This window comes from Chiloscyllium punctatum, chromosome 40 (genome assembly GCF_047496795.1).
Source record: "Chiloscyllium punctatum isolate Juve2018m chromosome 40, sChiPun1.3, whole genome shotgun sequence".
NCBI lineage: Eukaryota > Metazoa > Chordata > Chondrichthyes > Orectolobiformes > Hemiscylliidae > Chiloscyllium > Chiloscyllium punctatum.
Genome location: NC_092778.1, coordinates 4,089,370 through 4,114,017, shown reverse-complemented (window position 1 = coordinate 4,114,017; position 24,648 = coordinate 4,089,370). Strand labels below are relative to the sequence as shown.

General features: G+C 38.2%; 1 protein-coding gene across 3 annotated transcripts in view; it reads right to left on the bottom strand.

Annotated features, from left to right (window-relative positions):
* Positions 1–24,648, bottom strand: part of mad1l1 (mitotic arrest deficient 1 like 1) — a 900,368-nt gene that overhangs the window by 436,045 nt on the left and 439,675 nt on the right. For all 3 annotated transcript variants that reach the window (XM_072559202.1, XM_072559204.1, XM_072559203.1), the window contains one exon: positions 6,693–6,897. In XM_072559202.1, coding sequence (XP_072415303.1) covers positions 6,693–6,897 — 205 coding nt within the window. The remainder of the gene's footprint in view (positions 1–6,692; positions 6,898–24,648) is intronic.

The following is a 24,648-nucleotide window of genomic DNA, read 5'->3' as shown; positions in this document are numbered from 1 at the left end:
GGCCTTTGCTTTTGACATAATCAAACTTTTACATATTGTTGTTGCAGGACTGGAATTATGCGTTTGCCACATTAGCACAAATGTTTAGTTTTATATAGCTGAGAGTATCAGCAGAAACTGCCTAAAATATATCAGAAAAGACAGCTTCCAACATTGATCTCTGCGAACTTTGTTACAAATTATCCCCCAGTCCAAAAAACATCCATTGACTATTATTCTCTGCTTCTTGTCTCAGACAATTTTGCTTCCATGTTCCTTTAATTCTATGAGTTTAAACCCTGCTCTCAAATCTGTTGTGTGGCATCGCATCAAACGACACCAACAATTTTACAGTATCTCCTGCCAACCTTTGACTCCAATTTATTCAATCCAGATCCCACCTTACTGTATTAAAGTTGGCTTTCCACCAATTAATTATTCCAGTGCTGGCTTGTTCATTATTCTTTTCTGTAGTCAGCCTAAACCTTATGATGCAGTGAACATTAACACTTAAGTGCTCTTCCAAAGACACTTGATCTAGTTGGTATGAGCAATGCTAGCTTTCTCATTCAACTGAAAACATACCGCCGAGAAACGTTTCCTGAACACAGTCTAGAAACTCTTGCTCCTCTCTACTCTCTATTACTATTGCAGTCTGTTGTGTAATTAACATCCTACGTTTAAGTAATCAATAATTTTTGCATCATCATGAATTTGCAAATATGTTCCTTTACATCCAATTAATTTTTACTTTCTAATGAGAAGGTTGTTGGATAGATCTCCATAGTGACAATGACAGCCCAGTGCAATACTTGAGAGAGATTTTAAGAAGTTCCTGCACTAATGAAGAGACTGGAAAGGTTTCCAGATCAATATTTCTCTTTAATATGCCACTGCTTAAAGGAAAAGCAAAATGAATGATCTTCAATTTCATTGCTGTTTGACAGATACTGCATTTTACTGTGTGCACAATAGTTACCGTATTTGCTTGCATTAATAACTGTATTTCATTTTTCAAAGTTCATGACAAATTGTAAGTGAAAGATAAATACAGGTCAATCTTTTCAAGATTTTCCATCCAGTTTTACAGTGAAAAAGGGACATGCTGACAAGTTCATTTTTGACTTCAACTGATGCAAGTATTACATTTATCTACTATCATGGCTAGCCTTATTAAAACAGAAAAGCAGGAGGTTGAAATAACACAGCAAGCCAGAGAGCATCAGGAGGTGGAGAAGTCAACATTTGGGTTATAACCCTTTTTCAGGACTGGGGGTGGGTGGTTAAAACAAATATCAGTAGATATTTTAAAATGTCCATATTTATAAGTACAAGAATTAAACATTGAATTCCTGAAACATTCAGATGGAACTCTTAATAAACCGTTTCTGTAAGAGAAGTAGTTGAGTTAAGTACTGGTTTCTGAGATATAGCATTACCAGGAATTTATCAAGATGGAAATTGTTTTCTTTTTTTTTGGAACCAGCTAAAATCTAGCTTTCAGCAGCTAAATGTCTTCATGTGCTGTTTGTTACATTTATGCACAGTTTATCTCTCCAAGAAGCTCATATTTCAAAAAGTGAAATTGCCATCCAGGTGTCAAAAATAATTCTGTTGGAGGACACTTCTCAAGAGCTGCTTTTTGGCTTTCAGGGGCTCATTTTTCACTTTCACTAACTCATTCACTAAATGATGTAGTCACATAACACCTTCTATATTTGCGTTGACAGAGTATTTGGACTCGCACGAAAGCAGATTTGGAAAACTTCATCAATATCCTCAATAACGAACAATCCTCCATTAAACTCAAAGCGTCAACAAACAAGGAAAACATTAACTTTATACTATCTAGCGCCTCCAACCATTTCTACATATCACATGGAGTGAATCAAATTGGCGGAAGACTGGTATCTATGATGCTGGAGACCATTGGAGAAGACCAAGATGGATCATCCACTCAGCATTTAGAATGTAAGGCATTACAGCACAGTACAGGCCCTTCGGCCCTCGATGTTCCACCAACCTGTGAAACCAATCTGAAGCTCATCTAACCTATACAATTCCATTTTCATCCACATGTCTATCCAATGACCATTTAAATACACTTAAAGGTGGCGAGTCTATTACCTCTGACATTTGTCCTATATCTATCATCCCTCAATTTAAAATTATGCCCCCTCGTGTTAGCCATCACCATCTGAGGAAATGGCTCTCTATGTCCACCCTATCTAACCCTCTGATTATCTTATTTGTCTCAATTAAGTCACCTATTAACCTTCTTCTCTCCAACGAAAACAGCCTTAAGTGCCTCAGCCTTTCCTCGTAAGACCTTCCCTCCATACCAGGCAACATCCAAGTAAATCTCCTCTGAACCCTTTCCTATAATGCAGGTGGCAACTTTACAGGATGTATGTACATGGACAATGAGATCCCTCTGCTCATCTACACTACCAAGAATCTTACTATTAGCCCAGTACTCTGAATTCCTGTTATTCTTTCCAAAGTGATTCACCTCTCACTTTTCCACATTATACTCCATTGGCTACCTCTTAGCCTAGCTTTGCAGCTTATCAATATCTTTCTGCATTATCCACAACTCTACTGACCTCAGTGTCAACCGCAAATTTACTAGCCCATTCTTCTACGCCCTCATCCAGGTCATCTATAAAAATGACAAACAGATCCTTGAGGTACACCACGAGTAACTGAACTCCAGGATGAACATTGCCATCAACCACCACCCTCTGTCTTCTTTCAGCTAGCCAATTTCTGATCCAAACTGCTAAATCACCCTCAAACCCATGTCTCTGTATTTTATGCAATAGCCTACCATGGGAAACGTCATCAAATGCCTAACTGAAATCCATATACACTACATCAACTGTTTTACCCTCATCCACCTGTTTGATCACTTTCTCAAAGAACTCGATAAGGTTTGTGAGGCACGACCTACCCTTCACAAAACCATGTTGACTATCCCTAATCAACTTATTCCTTTTTAGATGATTATATATCCTATCTCTTATAACCTTTTCTGGTTGAAGATTGCTACAAATGCTTCAGCCTTATCTGTTGCACTGATGTGTTGGGCTCTTCCATCATTGAGAATGGAGATATTTGTGGAACCTCTTTCGCCAGTGAGTGAATAATCTGCAACCATTCGCAACTGGATGTGGCAGAACTGCTCCAATCGGATCCATTGAATGTGGGCTCACTTAATTCTATCACTTTTTCCTTATGCTGTTTGGCACTTAAGTAGTCCTGTTTGATAACTGCACCAGGTTGACATCTCATTTTTAAGTATGCTTGGGACTCCTGGAATGCCCCATACACTCTCCATTGAACCAGGGTTCATTCCAGGCTTGATGCTAGTGTTTGATAGGGGGGTATGCCATGTCATGAGGTTAAGAGTGAGCTGGAGTGGAACTCTGCTGCTGTCGATTTTTCACAATGTTCATGGATTCCCAGTCTTGAGTTGCTATACGTATTTGAAATCCATTTCATTTAGCTTGGTTAAAAGTATTCTCAACATGAAGACAAAACTTTGGTTTCACAAGGACTGTGCAGTGGTCACTCTTACCAGAAGTATCATGGCAGATGCATCTGCAGCTGGCAGATAGGTATGGATGAAGTCAAGTATTGGTGCTGGTTCTGCACCACCAGCTGCAGACCCAGTCTAGCAGCTGTGTCCTTTAGGACACACCCAGCTCAATCAGTACTGCTGCTGTCAAGCTACTCTTGGTGAAGGACCTTGAAATCCCCCACCCAGAGTATATTTTGCACCCATGATACCCTCAATGCTTCTCCCAAGTGTTGTTCAACATGGAACAGTACTGATTCATCAGCCAAGGGAGGACAATCCATGGTAATCAGCGGGATGCTTTTTGCCCATGTTTAACTTGAAGCCATGAGACTTCATAGGGTCTACAGTCAGTGTTAATGATTCCTATGGTAACTCCCTATACCACTGTGCTGCCACCTCTGCTGGGTCTGTCCTGCCGGTGAGACAGGAAATATCCGGGGATGATCATGGTGACATCTGGGATATTTTCTTTAAAACTATAAAGAAGACCAGCAGTTAGTTTGTTCAAATTAGACAGCTTTGAGTTTGAGGAATATACCAGGAATTTAGCTACTTTGCTTATAGAGTTGCCCACATTCAGGCTGATGAGCTAAATGTTAAAACTGAAATTGAAAAATGCTATCATTGGTAATCTGAAAGAATGGAAAGAATGGGCTGAATATACCTTGTTTTATTTGATATATTCATTCCGTATTTCCCTGGTAAAGTAAACAAAAATATAATCAATCTAGTCATGTATTGGTCTATATATTCTGAAGGGCATAGAAAATTAGTTGCACAGCACTATTCTGAAATGTTACTTTTAAACTTAAAAATTCACAAATGACCAGAGAAATAAGCTCATTAACCAAACAAGTATGAAAAACAATTAACAGTACTCTGGTAGAAAATGATTATTATAAGAACTGAACAATTAATCAAACTGATCAAAAAACAAAATAGAGACTTAAGCGCTGACACTTTTCTAAATCCTTGATTATGCTTATGTAGTTTCCCTATACTGGTTCAGTACAGCTCTTCCAACAATGTTGTTTTTGTTCAAAACTTTAAGCTGTTTACTATAATTATGCAAATCCACTTGTTTTAATGTGCATTGTTGTTTAACAAGGTAGATTCTAAACACCATGTTGCAGTGCCGATTAACAGCTTCTTAAAAATAAATCATAAAATGTGAGCTCTTTCCAGAGGATTTTCCATTAGTCAGTTTAAACCTTCAGGACGAGCAACCTAATTGTTTATTTTTAAAAAAATACATACACATCAATTTCCTTTGCACACCAAGTATTCTGAATGGTGCTGATAACATTCGCTGCCATCACCATTACCACAACAATAGTGCAATCGACAAAATAAACATTCAGGTGTCAAGTCATCTTGTCCAATTTGCATAGCTCTGATCTTGGGAGAATAGAATAGAGAGTTCAAAAGTATTGTAGGAGAAGACAATTTATTAAATAATTTGGGGGAGAAGCTGTTCAACACATCATAGTTTCTCACATTTCCCCTCAACAGGCCTCCTGGGTTACTCTGCATTGCTAAATCAGCATTACATAAAACTACTCTCAAGTCTCTTACAATGTTGTTCCCCATAATCCAACAGTAGCTCTGGGAGAGTAGCCTAACATGATTCTTTTTCCAAAAAGGGAAAACACCTTACTCTAACGTAGTATCCAAGATAGAAAAAATTAGTGTGTGAGGAACTGATCCATCACTCTGCAGCAACAAAGAACTAAATCAGTCTGCCATCCTCAAAGTAAAATGTATCTTCCCAATCTCTACAATTCATGATGTGGAGGTGGCAGTGTTGGACAAGGTGGTGAAGGGACTACACTCCAAAAGCTTGTGATTTCAAATAAACCTGTTGGGCTACAACCTCGTGTTGCGCGATTTCTGACTTTGCCTAAAATTTGTCTGCCACGAATATCAAAGCGAAGGTACAAGAATGGGTATCACAAAACTTTACATGTATATAGTTAGCCTTGGCAGAATATGAACATTCCAAAATGCTTGGACTAAAGATACATAGTGGGGTACCCAAGGAATTAGTATGAGGATAGCTGCATTTCTTAATCCGCATGAATGTCTTGCACTTTTTCAACATTTTCTGAGCATGAAGCTTCTAAACATTGTGAACTATGAAAAAGATAGTGATAGATTCAAGAGGAAATTGATGGGCACAATGTGCAGACACGTGGCAAATAAAATTTAATGGAGGAAAGTGTGAAGTGATACATTTTGATAGGAAGAATGAGGAGAAGCAATTTTTTTTAAAGAATCCCTACAGTGTGGAAACAGGCCCTTCAGCACAACAAGTCCACACCAATCCCCTGAAGAGTATCCCACTCAAGCCCATTTCCCCATTACTCTACATTAACCCCTGACTAATTTACCAAACCTATACATAAGAAGCAGAATTTAAAGGAAGTGTGAGAACAGAGAGGCACAAATCGTTACAGGGTGGCAGCACCGGTTTTAAAAAAGCATAATAGATCCTGGAAAATACTTGCTTAGAGATGGGAAAAATGAAGAAGAGTGAAGCTGGTTGAATTGCTCTTACAGAGACACAGTGTGGAACTAATAGGCTGAATGGTCTCCTTCTGTGCTGTAGAATGATTCATGTGAGCAGATAACATATGAATTGCATATGGAAATGTCAGGAAAAGGTAAGTTTTAAAGACTATCATGGAGGAAAGAGAGGGACTAAGGCAGAGATGCTAAGGACCAAATTACAGAGACAAGGCCCCAGGTATCTCACGACATGGCTGCCAATGGCGAAGCAAAAGAAATTTAGGATGCAAAAAAGGCTAGAATCAAAGGAACAGAGGCATCACAAAGGACTGTTAGGCTGGAAGATATTACATTCAGGAAAGGGCAAGGTCATAGCAGGATTTTAACAAAAGGACAAGAAGTAAAAATTAAGGCTTTACTGAATACAGTGACAGTATAAGATCATGAGATTTGACATGATTTGGGATATGGACACTTGGGTTTTGAATGCATTCAAGTGGAGGCTGGTAAATGCAAGGCTGGCTAGCTGAGCATTAGATCAGCACTAAGTTCTCGTGGTTAAAAACAGCATGATGGTTTCAGCAGTAAGGGGCCTGATATTTCCACTAAGGTTTAAAGGTACCTGCAATTTCCTGAGACGGTGGCAGATTGGTTCGTGACCCCAATTGTTCAGGGACTATGCCCTCTTCGAGGATCCGCACCCGTTCTCGGAGATGCACACATTCTTCCTTTAGGCTCTTCTGCTCTGTGATGTGATGTTCCTTTGCCAAACTGCAAGGGTTCATACTCAAGTGAAGCACCTTTGTTTTTGTGGGATCATAATCACCCTGAAAGACAGGACATTCCCTATTTAGTATAAATTTCAGAATCTCAAATCTGATGCCACAACATAAATATCCATATTTTCAAAATAAAGTCACAAACATGACAAGGACCAGAGTTACTTCTCATTCATTAATCTACTCTAATCATGCCTATTCATGATGAATCTCATTGATGCTGACTAACCCGATAACAGTTTAAATTAGAATAAAAACAGTTGTAAAAGGATTGTTTAAACCCATTTGATAGGCTCCCAATGCATTATCATGCTGTATAAAAAAATTATGGCTTACATATTGACACACCAAAGGATTCAAAATAACTCCCTAGTATAAAAGCACAGTTAACTGTAAATTCACTGCTGTAGAAGGATTAGTACAGGTGTATACAGATTGGCTATGGTCATTCATTGATATCACAGTCATGCCAAACGTATTAGGCAAGAAAGTTTCACTCTTGATAAAACCATGTAGATCCCTCATTCTGAAATTCCTTCCTTAGGACAAATAACATCATATACAAAAACCTACATACCCAACTAAGAGTTGCATCATTTCTTCCAAAAAACAAAGTTCTCATTTTGCATCCATTTTTTTCTTAATACACACCCCAGAGCACGTTAAGATATTCGGTAAAAGCGCCACATGAATGGAACAGCATCAACAACTCATATTTATGTTCCCTCATTGCAGATCCCTTAACCAACGCATTAAAGTTTTAAATACTTTCATCAAATAATCTTTAATTATATTCTATTTTAGTGAAAAAGCATCAGCTTTTCAAATCTTTCTTTGCATTTGTAATTCTTCTTACCAGGCAAAACACTCGAGCATAGAGCCTGTGTAATACTGTGGAAGTATCGCAGGACAAGTTGAATCTTAGATAGGAACCTGGCTTGATAAATTATATTTTGATTTGTTTTGGTTTTAAGGAAATGGTCTCTTGCTGAAAGGTAGGCACACAATGCTGCTAACTTTGCTTTAATGATAAAACACGAGTTTATTGAGAAAATTATTGGGAAGGCAATGGGCTAGTGGCATTATCTGCACTGTTAATTAAGGGACACAGGTAACGCTCTGGGGATCCAGGTTCAAATCCCACCATGTCAGATGGTAGAATTTGAATTCAATACAAAAAAAAAATCTGGAACTAAATGTCTAACAGTGACCACGAATCCATTGTCAATTGTTAAAAAAAACCCATCTGGATCACTAACGTCCTTTAGGGAAGGAAAGTGCCATCCTTACCTGGTCTGTCCTACATGTGACTCCAGACACAAAGCAATATGGTTGATTCTTAAACTGCCCTTTGGGCAATTAGGATGGCAGTAAATGCTAGCCTAGCCAGTGACACCCTTATCATGTGAATGAATAAATAAAAAATAAATGAGGATGAGATCAAAATAATCAAACCATCTACTCATAATACAAATTGAAACTTTTTTTTTTAAACACACAGTAAAAGTATAATCCTATTAATCCCAAAAAAATGCCTTATAGATTGAAAGCAAACCAAAAGCTTTTGTATAGTACCCAAAAGACACACTGGCCAGCACCCAAAACACAATCACACAATATTCATATCAGATTCCCTGTATCCAACATATTAGGAGGTTTAGGTTACTTGTGACTTCAACATTTAAACAGGAGGCACAGATAGCTTGTTCTTCCAACTAATGTATACCTAAGCTTTAATGTACTCAGCTTCAAGTAACCTCTTCAGTGTTTCATCCAAATATTTCTGCTCTGTAACTTATATTAGTTCCTCATTCCAAGGCAACTTAGTTCACGACACAACCTTCCCTCTCAGAAGCATGGGTCCACACAGCCATCCTATTCCAAAGACTTCACAGGACCTGCTACAGAAAAGTTGTTGTTAAACTTGAAAGGATACAAAAAACATTTACAAGAATGTTGCCAAGGTTGGAAGTTTGAGCTATAGGGAGAGGTTGAATAGGCTGATGCTATTTTCCGTGGAGTATCAGAGGTTGAGGAGTGACCTTAAAGAGGTGCATAGAATCATGAGGGTTATGGATAGGGTGAACAGCCAAGGTCTTTTTCTCAAGGTAGGGGAGTTTAAAAGTAGAGGGCATAGGTTCAGGAGAGGGGGGAAACATATAAAAGGGATCTAAGGGGCAACTTCTTCATGCAGAGGATGGCACGTATATGAAATGAGCTGCCAGAGCAATTGGTGTAGGCTGGTATAATTACTACATTTAAAAGTCATCTGGATGGGTCTACGAATAGGAAGGGTTTAGAGGGATATGGGCTAAATGCTGGCAAATGGAACTAGATTCATTTAGGATATCTGGTTGGCATGGAGGACTTGGGCTGAAGGTTCTGTTTCTGTTTTATATATCTCCATGATTGCTCCTGCAAAGAAAGAACTGAAACCCAAAAGTCTTCCTCTCTATAATACAGGTGGATACAGGTCCTTAAAAAAACTCTAATGAACTTGGGGCCCTATTATTTATCTAAAATAAATCAAAAATAAACAAAAATCCATTTGTAGTGAAAAAAACCCAGTCACTCCAGCATTTCTTGTAAGCTGCACACCCTCAACAAGGATCCAAACATTGATGTAATTCACAGCACTGACTTTCATTTTTGGAAGTTTCTGCCATGGATGGACCTCAGAGCTCTATACAGAGGAAAACAAAATTAACCAGAGCGTTGATTCACTCTAAAGTCAGGGCCTCAAGAACTGCTTTAAAAAAAATCGCCATGGCTACAGAAATAATTACAAGTTAATTATTAATTTCAAACATAGAAATCCCATAACTCAAAACTAAAACTTACAATAAATAGTAAGAACACATAAATGTAAATCCACAGTTTACATCACAACTGACATTAAAATCCACTGTCAACAAAAAAGCAATAGACATTGGAAGGTTACAGCATTTCTGTTACAAATTCGACATGTTGTAGGGCGGTGCATGTTGACAGACAGATTATAGTGTTAGCATTATTTATAGCTGCATAGTTTAGATATATAAGATAATAAATGGCTGCCAGCAACTTACAAGGCAGTAATTCAACTGAGCAGTTCGGGTGACGTCAAACTGTAAAAGCTAGGCTCAAGTAATTTATGAGTGTCAACAGTCAGAAGATTGAATTACTGGCTCAAATCCATGCTTGGTACTTGCTATTCTTTTTATTATGAAGCCTAAATTTACAAAAGGCAACGTTAATTTTTGAGCTCCTACTACACAATTGGATTGTAGGGTATAGTGGTGACAGCACAGCTTAAGTGAAAATAGAACAAGCAGGCTATTGACAGCTGATCTAACAGCGTGTGCATCTCAAGTTTGAGACATCCAATACTGCAGTAATACAAACAGCCCTAGCAGAAAAAGGGAGTGTGGCTAAACAACAAATTTTTTGGTATTACCTTAGATATAATGTCTAAAGAGATTTGAAAACAAATCTTTATAGTCAACTGTGCATTTGTAAAATTAATTATTTTTTCTAATAAGGTTGGGTTTCAATTTATTATATTGGTTAAAGAAGCTAGATTTCAAATATTAATACTTTGTTGGAAAAATCATTAGAAGTAAAATGCACCAATACACAAAATTAATAGTTCTTTCTCAACATCAATAAAAATTTACATTTACTTCTATTAACTTGAACCATATTTCCGGTATCTCTTATGGCATGGTGAAGGAGAATGTACATTATAGCAACTCCAGGCAGCCAAGTGGACAACGACAGCATGGAGGCTCAAAGTAACGCACATTTGCAGCAGTTTCAAAGAAATGCAAGGATTCAGTTTTTGTGGGAAACTGAGTGCCCATCTGACTTAAGAAGCCCTAACAAAATATGCAGGCAGTTACACAAAATGACATCCGTGGAAAATGGGACCATATTGGAGGTCATTTCAGAGAAAGATTTTTGAACTTGATGTTCCAAAACTTGATTTTGAAAGCTATCAAGGGAGCCAATTCATAGGCTAAACAGGTACAGTCAGTTCTGCTATAAAGCAGTAGTTCCATTCTTGTGCAATCCTGTGTTCTAAGACAATTGTGCAACAGCAGCACCATCTAAACTAATGGGGCTGGAATTGTGTTATAACCAATACATGCTTTAAAAGTTTGCACTTTAGAAACAGTGTCCTCAATTCCCGATCGTGTAGTAGCAACTTCACATTAATGAAATGTGCATTATAGCAGAACAACCTGTACTTCATTTCTGCAACCTGCTGGGAAGGCTGGAGAAAATGGTGCTTTCATGCAGCTTTCTGCAGGAGCAGAGTGGTTTGGAGTTAACCTAGAAAAGTAGCTTCCTTTTTTGGGAGAAAATCAACAGTCATTTTAGATGATAGGTATGAAATTGTAAAAAGAATTTCCTCTTAAGGTTAGCAAATATAACAACCTCAGAATACCCGAGATGTCTATAAAGCCAATTAATTATTTTTGAACTGCAGTCATTATTATGTAATGAATGTGAACTTGGGGTGCGTGTGTGTATATATTATATATATATAAAATAATATTTACTGCTTTTTTAAAAATGTTACAAAATAATCACTTCAACATTCTTTTGAAATAGCTGGAATCTGATTACCATCAGGGCTAAAGGAATGTATTACTCAAAGCAACTTTATGCAGGAGCTAACAATCATTCGGAAAGAGATTCAGTCGTTACCCAGCTGGATTGTGTGCACTTATCAATTCAATTCAGTAATCTAATATGGGTAAGGCATGTCAATGATTTCAACACTTACCACCTAACAACATTTATTCAACATGAACATAAATATATTGAAGTCAATCAGCAGTATTTGTAGTAAGTTATCAATGAACGCTATTGAAAAATTTCCTAAATAAACACAGAGCCATTTCAAATCTCAAGGTAAAGCACCAGTATTCATTTGCTCAAAACATCACGGATTGTGCTGAGATAAGCATCCATGACAAGGAAAATGCTGATTGAAGAGGAGGCTTACACCGAAGAGCAAGATTTAAGAACTCTTAATCTATAATTAAACGGGGAAAGGGAGGATGCATAATTCTGGCTTCCTTCTTCAATCCCAGGGATAAAACATTCCTTAACTCTGATAGTGATTAACCTTCTGTTGCTTAACTCATCGTTTAGACCCTTTGTTAAAGCCATTTCAGCAAAATGCTGCTGCTGAGCTTAGGCTGTAGCTCAGCTAAACTGTGGTCATGAACAAGATTGGTCACCTTACATATCTGGCTATATTCACTACATTGTGCATATTTTACAAAATGGTCTATGCATACCAAATAGACCATTGACTGCTTGAGTACTGGGATTGTTCTACTTGTTTTGCACACGAGAAAAGGAATGTCTCATCTTGCTTAAATGCAACCACAAATTGAATTACGGTGATGGTGTGACAAGATGATCAGCTTGACACCAGCTAAGAACGAAAGATGTAAGCAAACCTTTGAGATTTATTTTCCTCTGATTTACTCAGTTTCTTTTCACCTGCTACTCCCCTTATTTCACTCAGCACTGCCAAATAAAAGGCCTCAGGCTAGTTAAGTTGCTACAAACAACACAATTCTTGATGCAAATAGCTTATAGTCTGCCACTTACATTTGGATACGCTTGTATATTTGGTTGCTATCAGCTGCTTTCTGAAATGCAAATACGGTTTTTATACAATATTATTAACTCTGAACATTATAATGTTACACCAAATGAAAGAGGTTCAAATCACAATAAACAAAAGAAAAAAAATTAGTTGTATTTCTCAGACTAAATTATGACTGCGCATTAATTATTTTAATAGTAAGCTTTGTTGCCTCTGCAGTGGAAAGCTCCTTGAATAGCGCTTATGGAGATGTCAAAGAAATATTTTACAGACTTTTGGAAATGCCAATTTTTTTGAATATTACAGTGGGTTATAAAGCCCTGCTTTGTTTGTAACAAATTGCAAAGTTATTGATTATTCAAGAAAAGTTTGGATTTACATCATACTTCCCTCAAAACCTCTCAATAGCACCATTAAAAATCTCAAAAATCACCACCGTTATGATTTGATTAGATTAGATTCCTTAAGATGGAATCTTCAGCCCAACCAGTCCACACCGAACCTCCGAAGAGTAACCTATTCAGATTCATTTCCCTCTGATAAATGCACCTAACACTATGGGCAAAAAATATGGGCTTTGACAAAGGGTCAGTTAGACTCGAAACGTCAGCTCTGTTCTCTCCTTACAGATGCTGCCAGACCTGCTGGGATTTTCCAGCATTTACTCTTTTGGTAACACTATGGACAATTTAGCATAGCCAATTCACCTGACCTGCACATCTTTGGACTGTGGGAGGAAACTGGAGCACCTGGAGGAAACCCACACAGACACAGGGAGAATGTGCAATCTCCACACAGACAGTCACCCAAGGTTGGAATCAAACCTGGGACCCTGGTTCCAGTGCTAACCACTGGGCCACCGTGCCACCCCCATATCTAACAATAACTCTGTGACTTTGAATACAGGGGTCAGCAGACAGTAAACCATGGCTGGGAATATAATTCCCTAGAATGGCAAGTTGTCACACAGGTGATATAATTAAAAGGTTAGTACCAATGTCTCTAATTTCCCAAAAATAAAACCACTATGTGATTATAAAGTTACTTCCATTTTGCAACATGACAACCCAAGACTGAAAACTTCCAGTTTTCTCTACATCTTCACAGTTAATCTCAGTTTGGATTGTGATGATAGCTTAGAAAGCAACAGTAACAACATTTGAGAAGTAATTCATTGGCTGCAATATCCTGAAGGCATGAAAAATGCAATGCAGTTTTCCCTTTTACTTTTTAACTACCCTTCAAATGGTGGTAACTGACTTCTTGATTTAAAATATCTCCCTTAGAAACCAAAGTAACTGATGCCCCAGAAATAATGTGCACTTAACATTATTTAATCAGGATGTATGTGAACTGAAAAGCTTGCATTTCCAACTATACTCTGCCTTGATTTTAAAGAGGCATCTTGGTCCTCACAAAAGCCTTAAACAGGTTGAAAATACTCTCTAAGAGCAGAAAATTGTTCCTTTTTCAATCCTTTGTGCTTATTTTCGTATATTTATTTTTATTTGTTCATGTGATGCGGACATCACTGGCTAGGCCAGCATTTACTGCCCACCCCTAACTTCCTTGAGAGTTCTCAATGAACTGCCTTCTTGAATTGTTGTTGTCCATGGGAGGTAGGTACACCCACAGTGCTCTTAGAAAGAGAGCTACAGGATTTTGACCCAGCAACAGTACATTAACGAAGATATAGTTGCAAATTGGGAATAGGTGCACCTTGGAAGAGTATATGCAGGTGGAGGTGCTCCCTTGCAAATGGTGCCTTTGTCCTTGCTAGTGTTAAAAGTTATGGGTTTGAAAGATGCTGCTGGAGTCTTTACAACTGCTGCAATTCATTGTGTAAATGATACATACTGCTGCCACTGTACATCAATGATTAAGGCAGGCATTGGTTAAGGCAGGCATTATTGAAGGTGATGAACAGGGTGCCAGTCAAGCAGGTTGCTTTGTTCTGAATAATACGGAGCATCTTTAGGGTTATTGGAACTTCACTCATCTAGGCAAGTGGTGCTTATTCCATTACTCTCCTGAATTGTGCCTTGCAGATGGTGTACAGACTTTGGTGAGTCAGGAATGGAGTTACGTGCTTCAGAATTTCTCACCTCTCCATACAAAAATTAACATAAGATATGAGGTACGAGATTGGCCCAACCTTTCAACAGGAGCACAAAAATATATACAATGAGCACTTGGAAAATAATTTCTTCGAGTTCAAATAATGCAACAGAATGCTTGTTTCAGCATTTTAATGCTTCCAGTCTGTCTGCAAAGTAAGCCATTCAACAAAATTCTGATCGCAAAATATATTCGATCGCAAGTGCAAATGCCAAAAAAAGGAAGCCTGAAAAGCTAAAATTTCCCAATTGACTGAAATTTGGAGTTCTGGCTTGATCCAAGCCATGTTTGTGCTCATCTCACTACAGTTATCTGCGATTTTTAAAATGTACGACAAATGGTTCGAGATTCAAAACATTTTCTAGTGCTCTGAAATCATTTTGTTGTATAAGTACTCTGTGCCAAAAGACCTGGGTTCAGTGCTCCAGGTGTCACCTTTCTCAGTATGCCCACCTGAGGAGGTCACTTTAGCAATCATTAAATATCTTCAATTTCAAGATGAAAATTGTTGGACATGACAAGTTGGGCTTGGAAGACAAGGAATGTGGGGATATCTGTGGACACATGAAATTGTAAAGCATGCTCTGCTACTCACATGTTGTATATCACTCCATAATTTTAAGAATAGGAATACATTTGTGTTAACGTCTGATGAAAATATGAATTATAATCGGATGTATGGCTGACCAGATACACAAGTTCTAATCAGATCTAATGTAATAATTAATAAAGGTCAATATTGCCAGAAGGAATAATGCAGAAAAAGATTTGAGGGGTGATGCGTTACATTTGATCACTACAATAAATAATTGGATGTCTATTGTTTTTCATGTCAACACATGGAAATCAATATCAGAGTTTTCACAAGAAAAATTTGATGGAAAGGCAAGATATGAGTATTTATAATATTCAAGATAAGGGACCTCAGTATTGGAAAATTATTTTTTCTTTCCATCTTGAGCACCTATGCTCAATATCATATATTCTTCTGCCAGGAGTTTTCCCCTGTGCATCAAAAATGTATCTCATGTTGCATAGGTAGATGACATCTCTATTTCCTATAAAAGTCTGCTTTAGGGAATCTGATTAGTATTTCAGATTGAATGAAGATGCCTTTCAATGTAATGAACTTAGTCAATTTACTGACAAAATTCATCCAGGACAGTTTTGCAATATAACAATTTAATCACTTCAGTGTGAAACACATTTGTGTTAAGTGTCTTTTTTAAGCAAAATTAATTTTTTGGATGAACAGTTAAATAAGCAATAGTACTAAGACTTGACTAAAACTATTTTCATCTGGGATTCATTACAATTCTAATTCAAATGTGGAACTTCTTCATTAACTGGCCTCTGTTTCTCATGATTCAACTGTGAAGTTATTGCTACTTTTTTCAAATTACACTCTTGTAAATTTTTTTTATTATTGCCTATTATTGGCCTCTCTCTCTATCTTCTTATCTGACATTCCATTAAAACGTATTCCTTCACCCAAGGTATGGAAAATTTTGCTGATTTCACATTTGGTTCATTGTCAACTTTATTTTGTTAACAGTCCTGTGGAGCTCCTTAGGATTATTAAAGGCAATGTCATAAATGTAAGCCGTTGCAGTTTACAATCCAAGAATAAAAAACTGAAGAGAACGTTTACCATCAATTTAAAAAAAGTTTGCTTAAGGGGAGGGGCCTTTCTAAGGCTGACAACTTTCCAATCCTGAGCTGTAACCTAAAACCTTAGTTTGCTTTTGCCCTTTCAGGTACTGATGAATCAATTGTCCATTTTCAGCACTTCTTGCTTTTACCCAAGTTTCTTTATCCAACCTCAGTATAACTGTGTGCTGGACCACAATTCCACTCAGTACCCACATTTTAACTGCTCTGGAACACAACTGCCTTCTTGAACAATTTAGCAACAAATTTACATTTTCTAAATTGCACAATATAATTGTACTTTTCAAATGTGTTACATACATTTAAGCAGGTTTTATTCAAATGTTTGAAACATTTATTAAAGAAAACTTACCAATAAGTTTGGTATACAGCAATTTACAAAGTAAAAGGAAACAACAGCTTTGAAAACAGGGCTACTCTTTTAAGCATCTAATTGCAATATACAAGTTTTTTATCTGACAATTTCAAGTGCACAGCAAGTAAGTTGAATCTATTTTAAAAACTGATATAAAATCTGCTAACAGCTTTGGGGTTGATCTGACATTAATAAGTTTAAAGCAAACACAGAGAATGCTGGAGAAACTCAGCTGATATGGCAGATCTGTGAGGAGAGAAACAGTTACCGTTTCGAGTCCTGCATTACTCTCCTTCAATACTGAATAAGTCTGATTGTAATATATTCTGAATAGAATATCCACAGAAACACTGTTCCCAGATAACAAGGCTTCGTGCATGATGTTATGGACCAGGCCAGACCCCCCTCAAAACATTTCAAGAAGTGTGGAAGCAGTTTTTGCTGGACTGCTTGTTTGCAGAGATTTTGGTCAGTTATGGTGCTGCTCTTGCCTAGTTTGGCCCCTTGCCCTAGGTGGTGCTAGCCTGCTAGAACATTCTATAACAACCACATAACTTCTGCTTTTCCCACATAACTCATGAACTGTTTATCTGTAGAAAGCGCAACTCAGCCAAATGTTATCAACGAGCTAATGTAGTTTCTGGAGTGTGCACTGACTCAAGGTCTGAGAACAATAGCAGGTTATGTACAGTTTTGGACTCTGCCTGATGCATGTTCACATAGATCTTTTAGTGACTGTCTTGTGGTTTTGTGTCACATTGAGAGACTGTCAACTCAGCATTTGTTGTACTATTTAAATCTGCAGCAATCGGGAAGTGTTTTGAAGCTGCAACAGACCGTACTAAGGAACTGTGTGTTCCCCGTGATATCATAATTTCAAGTTTGTCAATGCTCAAAGTAGGAGTCCAGAGAATTTCTTCAACAAGGTAGCCCAGACCCTAACTTTTCTAATTGTTTTGAGCAGGTGTTAAATTGGATGTTCCAGGAATGTTGCAGCTTGTCAAAACCCTTTGGTTTAAAAAAAAACAATTTATTTTCAGAGTACCAAATGAAACACAAACAAAAGAGAACAGAATACTGAATAACTTAACCTATCCAATTATCCAACTGATTATCCCAACTTAATGATGCTGTTCTAAATTTTGCAACAATCTCCATAAACACCACTTGGCAAAAAAGGTAAAATCAAACACAGTGTCTTAAAGTAGAAAGAGATGGCAGAGAGATTCAGCATAGAACACCTTCTTTCGTGTAGCTGTTTCTTTGACTAGCAGCCTCAAAAACTGACCGCTTGGTCTGAACAGCTAGACTGCTAAAACCAAAACAAAACCAGAGAAAAGCTGGGAGAACTGGCCACTCCCCTTTGATTGTACAAGTTTTTTTTTCTAAAACTTAAAAAACTTCTTTAAGTAGATAAACACAGACAAATTGGATCCATTATCTTTATAACCCCTTTGAAAAAGAAACGCAAGGACAATCTAACCTTGTTAAAGAAGGAGCATTGTCACATCTCTCCCCTTAAAAAAGAACCCCTTAATCTTAAATTGTTAGTACCCGACAACAAACATTCACATTACATTCACATTCACATTACATTCGAGAATCATCTATTCCTGATGAAGGGCTTTTGCCCGAAACGTCAATTTTCCTGCTCCTCGGATGCTGCCTGACGTGATGTGTTTTTCCAGCACTACTCTAATCTAAACTCTGGTTTCCAGCATCTGCAGTCCTTGTTTTTAACCTATAAATATGCAAACATACATACCAAATTCTATTACAGTCTATTTCACTCCTGCCTCTGAACACCTCCATTTCGCATCCTGCCACATGCCCAAATTTCAAATGGAATGGCTGCAACAAGATTCGTCTAAACAGTCTGAAATTTTTGTCCTAAAATTTCTCCACAAGCATCAATGGGTTAGATCAGTGTATATGATTGTCTCAGATACATTACTGGTAACTTAAAGTTGAAATGTTGTAACGCCAACACCAAGCTCAAAGTCTCCTTCTCAACTTTTGAATATTTCTGCTGAGGAATGATCAATTTCCTGGAGAAATATCTGATACCCATATCACTTGCATCGATAGCCACCTTGAATGGCTTTGCATAACTAGATGTGGCTAATACTGGGGCAGTGGTTAACACAGCTTTCAGGTTGTCAAATGCTATCTGTCTACTGAAACTTCTTTCCTTCCTTTAGTAATTCAGTGAAAGGAGCAGCCACACTGCCAAAATTTGGAATGAATTTCTGATAAAATCCACTCAATCCCAGGAATCTTAGTACTGCTCTCTTTGTCAATGGTATGGGAAACTCCCCAATTACCCTCAGTTTTTGTATTCTGTTGGGCCATTTGTCCCTCTCCAATAATATGGTCCAGGAAGGTGACTTGGGTTTTGGCAAATTCACTTTTCGCCAGGTTTATCACCAAGTCTGCCTCCTGAAGTAGATCGAACAACTCTGATAAATGTTGCAAATATTCCTAAAGATCACCAGGTCATCTATGTATATGACACAATTGGGTAATCTGTTAAAGACCTTATTGGTTAGTCTATGGAATGTGGCTGGTGCATTTTTTTTAACCAAACAGCATGACTTTAAACTAATAAAATCCATTCAGCATTACGCAAGCTGAAATTGTCTTCACTCTTTCGGAGATAAGTACCTGCAAGTATCCTTTGAGCAAATCCAACTTAGAAATATAAGTTGCTTGTCCCACCTTTTCAACACAGTCATCCAAACGTGGAATCAGATATGTATCAGTCTTTGCAACTGCACTGGCTTTGTGGTAGTCTACACATTGGTATCTTTTGGTTTTGACACCATTACTATGGGTGAGCTCCAATCACTGTAACTCACTTTGATTATGTCATCTTGGAGCATGTCTTCAATCTCTTCTTCAACCTGTGCCAACTTTAGAGGGTTATGTTTTCGAGGATGTTGATTAATCGGAACACCATCTCCTATTTCTATACAATGCATGATTAAGTTAGTACTTCCTAGCTTATTTCCACACATCTCCCCTTGCGATGGTAATAACTCTTTCAGATTTCTTTTGATTTTTGTCTGGAAGGTAACTCAATAATTTATCCCAATTTTTGGCAACTTCCCCATTGGCCAATTTAATTTGAGGAATGTCCAATTCAGAATCCTCTGAACTTGGTTCTTCACTCTGTATTGGAAACAATAACACATTCTCCTTTTGCATTTCCTTCACTATCAAAATACCTCTAAGATTTCTTTCTGTCTGGAGTCCTTATCAAATAGTTCTCCTCACTCAACCTCCTTTCGACTTGATAAGGCTCACTTAACCTTGCTTTTACTGGAAGTAACACTAACACCTTATCTCCGATTGCAAAATTGAGAGTTTTTGATTTCTTGTCTACTTCCTGTTTCATTGTGTGCTGTGATACTTTTAAATGCTGTCTAGCCAACTCCCCCACTCTATTTAATCACTCCCTAAAATTTGACACATAGTCCAAATATGTGGCCTCTGAATTCTGACTTACCAATTTCTCCTTAATCAATTTTAGCGGTCCTCTCACTTCATGCCAAAAAACTAATTCAAATGGACTGAATTTGGTCAATTTACTTGGTGCATCTCTGCTGGCACCAGAAAAGCAAACGGAATTCCTTTATCCCAATCATCTGGATAGTCTTGACTATAAGCCCTCAACATGGTCTTTAATGTCTGATGCCACCTTTCTAGCACTCCCTATGATTCTGGATGGTGCGCAGTAGATTTGAATTGTTTTTTTCTTAAGTTGTCCATATCTTCCTTGAACAATTTTGATGAAATGTTTGACCCTTGATCTGATTGTATCTCTGTGGGTAGTCCGGATAGAGTGAAAAATTTGAGTAACCCCTCTACAGCTCTTTTAGCTGTGACATTGTGTAATGGAATGGCATCTGGAAATCTATTCGACATATCCATTATTGTTAACAAATACTGATTTCCACTTTTTGTTTTATGTTTAGGAACCTTACCATCAATTAAGATGCTTGAAAAAGGTTCCTCAAATGCAGGAATGGGCATTGAAGGTGTGGGTTTTATTAATGTCTGTGGTTTTCCAATTACTCGACATGTATGACCTCTCTTGCAAAATTCAACTGCATCGTTGTACAGTCCAGGCCAAAAGAAATGTTTTTGTATTTTAGCTTAGGTTTTTCCGACCCTGAAATGACCACCTACTGGTAGTTCATGTACCACCCACAACACCACCTCTCTATAACCCACTAACAATATGACTTGATCAACTTCTGCCCATTTCTCATCTGCCTGAAATGTGATGGTCTCCACTTCCTCATTGAGACATCATTTTTTTTACAATAGTAGCACACCGGGACACATCAAGATTCTTCTTCTGTGTATGCCTTTTGATGCAATTGCTTTAGTTTCTCATCTTTCTGCTATAACTCAGTTAATTTCTCTGAAATAAAGATGTCTGCTTTGTCATCTATTCGCTCTTGTTTTGTCTCAAACATTTTATCAAACGGGGTCTCTGCTAATGCCACTTCAAGTTCTTATCTGTACTCTTTGATCTCTCTTATTTCAACTGGTGACTTCGTTACCACAGAGTCAGGAAAAATCCCAGGATATGTGTCCTGCAATGGTTCAGGTGCCTGAGCTTCCACTGGCTTTTCAACCACAATAGGTAGCACTCCTACTTGTGAATCAGCTGTACCGTTAGCATGGACAAACTGCCTTCCTGGAGTTAAAATTTTGTTTGGTACGCCTACCACGACCTCTCCACTCTTCACTGGACACTCTAACTTCACTCTAGATAACTGAGCACTTCTTGTCTCACTGTGAATTCCCATTTTTCTGGGGTAATCCTTCAGAAGTACATATCTCCTTATCTTTCAAGATCAAAGATTGACAGGATCCTGTACCTCTTAATATTGTAACCTATTTACCTGCTGCTCCTGGCCTACGTGAGTAAACTTTACCTTTGTAAGTATACGGTTTAAGAAGATCTGGCACTTCCTCCTTAGCCAACCTCTAACCAGCTTGTATATTCCGATGCAGATTGTTGGCCTCCACAATGCCTTCCATTACCATTCCAACAAAATTCATTGGCTTTTCCTGTTTTCCTATATCTGACTTCTGAATGCTTTTCCTAACTTACCAAAACTATGATTTCATGTGGCCTACTTTACTGCAGTGAAAACACTGGAGCTTTTTGACTTGTCTTTCCCCTTCAAAGGTTTCCTTTTTACCCTGTGGTAAGTTATCCTTATGGTCTTCAGCGAGATCTACATTTGCCTTTCCATGTGAGGATTTCTCTTTTCCCCAATTTCTATCCTTCACGGATTGAAATTGGTGTTGGAAGCCAAACTTTGATTTATGAACCAACTCATACTCATCAGCCATTTAATCTGGTAATATTGCCATTTTAATTCTCTGCTCTTTCACAATAGTTCTCACGACCTCAGGAAGTGAGTTTTTAACTCCTCTAAAATAATTGTCTCTCGAACAGCGTCATAGGTTTGCTTTATTTTTAATGCCGTTATCCACCTAACAAAATTACTTTGTTTGATCCTTTCACACACAGTATGGGTTTGATCAGGGTCTGTCTTTAGACTCCTGAAACACTTCTGGCACAAGCTCATATGCACTTAAGATGGCTTTCATCACCTCCTCATACACCCCAGATACCTCCTCTGATAGTGATGCAAATACCTCACTAGCTCTACCTACAAGTTTCGGTTAGGTCAACAAAACCCACCTGGTCACTGCATTTCTTTAGCCACCTTCTCAAATGAGAAGAAAAAGGCTTCTACATCCTTCTCATCAAACTTAGGCAATGCTTGAATACATTTAAACAGATCCTCACCAGGTCTTTGACTGCCTTGGATTTGCTCACCCTCACTAAGCTTACCTTCAGCCTTCACCTCCATCCTTTTAAGGTGACTTTCCTGTTTAATTAGATAAAAACAATGACTGCAGATGCTGGAAACCAGATTCTGGATTAGTGGTGCTGGAAGAGCACAGCAGTTCAGGCAGCATCCGAGGAGCAGTAAAATCGACATTTCTGGCAAAAGCCCTTCATCAGGAATACCTGATGAAGGGCTTTTGCCCGAAACGTCGATTTCCTGTTTAATTGCCAATTTATGAAGTTCAAACTCCCTCTCTTTCTTCCTTTGCTTTCCCTCCCTCTTTCTTTCTTTTACGTTTTGTCCTGCTAAATCAATTTATTTTTTTTCTCTTTCCTTGGCTTTTAATCATAATGCAAACAGTTTTATTTCTTTTGTTGCTAACGCAAGCTTCTCATTTTTAACTGAATTTTAGCCATCTCCAAAGATTCTGATGGTGTTTCCAGCAAATCCAAATGCTGAGCTATTGCTCTAATTATCTCTCCTTTCCTCTTGGAAGAAGGCAGCTCCATCCACGGCCTGACTGCCAATTCCAGCAGCTTTAACTTGTTCACCTTAGTAAAGCCGCCAAAGTCACTTCTTGCACCCCCAGAAAACTCTTGGTGACTGAAAGAGCCATTGCTATCCCAAAAACTGTTTAAACCAACAGAAATCAACACCCAGAACAAAAGATACTAACACCTAACACGCGCTGCCTTCGAGTTCAGCAATCGTAATCTCAAATCGGAACTACAGAACAAATCCCAGACGATCCTAATCTCTTATGGACAAGCCAGACCCCCTCAAAATATTTCAAGAAGGTACCCCAGACCCTAACTTTTCCAGTTGTTTTGAGCAGGTGTAAATTGGATGTTCCAGGAGTGATGCAGCTGGTCAAAAGCCCTTGGTTTTAAACAAAACAGAATTTATTTACAGAGTACCAAATGAAACACTAACAAAAGAGAACAGAATACAGAACAACCTAACTGACAAACCAGCTGATTATCCCAACTTAATGATGTTGTTCCAAATCCCTGCAACAATCCCCATAAAAACCACTTGGCAAAAAAAAGGTAAAATCCAACACAGGTTCTGACAGGAGAGAGAGATGGCAGAGAGATGCAGCATAGAACACCTTCTTCCATGCAGCTGTTTCTTTCATCAGCAGCCTCAAAAAACTGACCACTTGCTCGGAACAGCCAGACTGCTAAAACCAAAACAAAACCAGAGAAAAGTTGAGCTAGGAAAATTCTCTACTGTCCTTTCATTGTACAAATATTATTTTTAAACTTAAAAGCTTCTTTAAGTAACTAAACGCAGACAAAATGGAGCCTTGTCTTTATTACTGGGAAAGAAAACTCAAGAAAAACCTAACCTTGTGAAAGGAGTAGCATCGTCATAATGATAGCAATAAGTACAACAATGTTTGATCAGGCATTATTCCAGTACCTATGGAGCTTGTACAGAAGCATCTGCTTCCTTGAAAAACTAGAGCAGAACTCCTTGCCACCAACCATAGATTGACAGAAACAATATTAGAATGGTTAGAAAGTCAATATGTAACACAAACATTAACACTGGAGTGGCACAGTGGCTCAGTGGTTAGCACTGCTGCCTCATAGCACCAGGGGCCCAGGTTCGAATGCAGCCTCGAGTGACTGTCGGTGTGGAGTTTGCACGTTCTCCCAGTGTCTGCGTGGGTTTCCTCCAAGCTCTCCAGTTTCCTCCCACAGTCCAAAGATGTGCAGGTCAGTGGGTTTGTAGGATCCCATGATGCCAAGAGGTCTGAGTAGTCTGGCAGTCATTTCTAAAATGTCTTTGATGTAGGGGAGAGTGGCTAGGGTTTCTGGATGCATTGTTTCTGCTTGTTTGGGTTTGTTGCTGAGAAATCTGCAGATACACTAACACCAACACACTAAAATAGCAGCTAATGAACTTGAAAAACCCTATACAAGCAAAACTAACATCATTTACAAAATGCCATGCATGAACTGTAACAAACACTACATTGGTCAAACAGGCAGAAAACTAGTCACCAGGATACACGAACATCAACTAGCCACAAAATGACATGACCCTCTGTCACTGGTATCCTTACATACAGATAAGGAAGGACACCACTTCGACTGGGGCAAAACATCCAACCTAGGACAAGCCAAACAGAGAGACACATGAGAATTCCTAGAAGCATG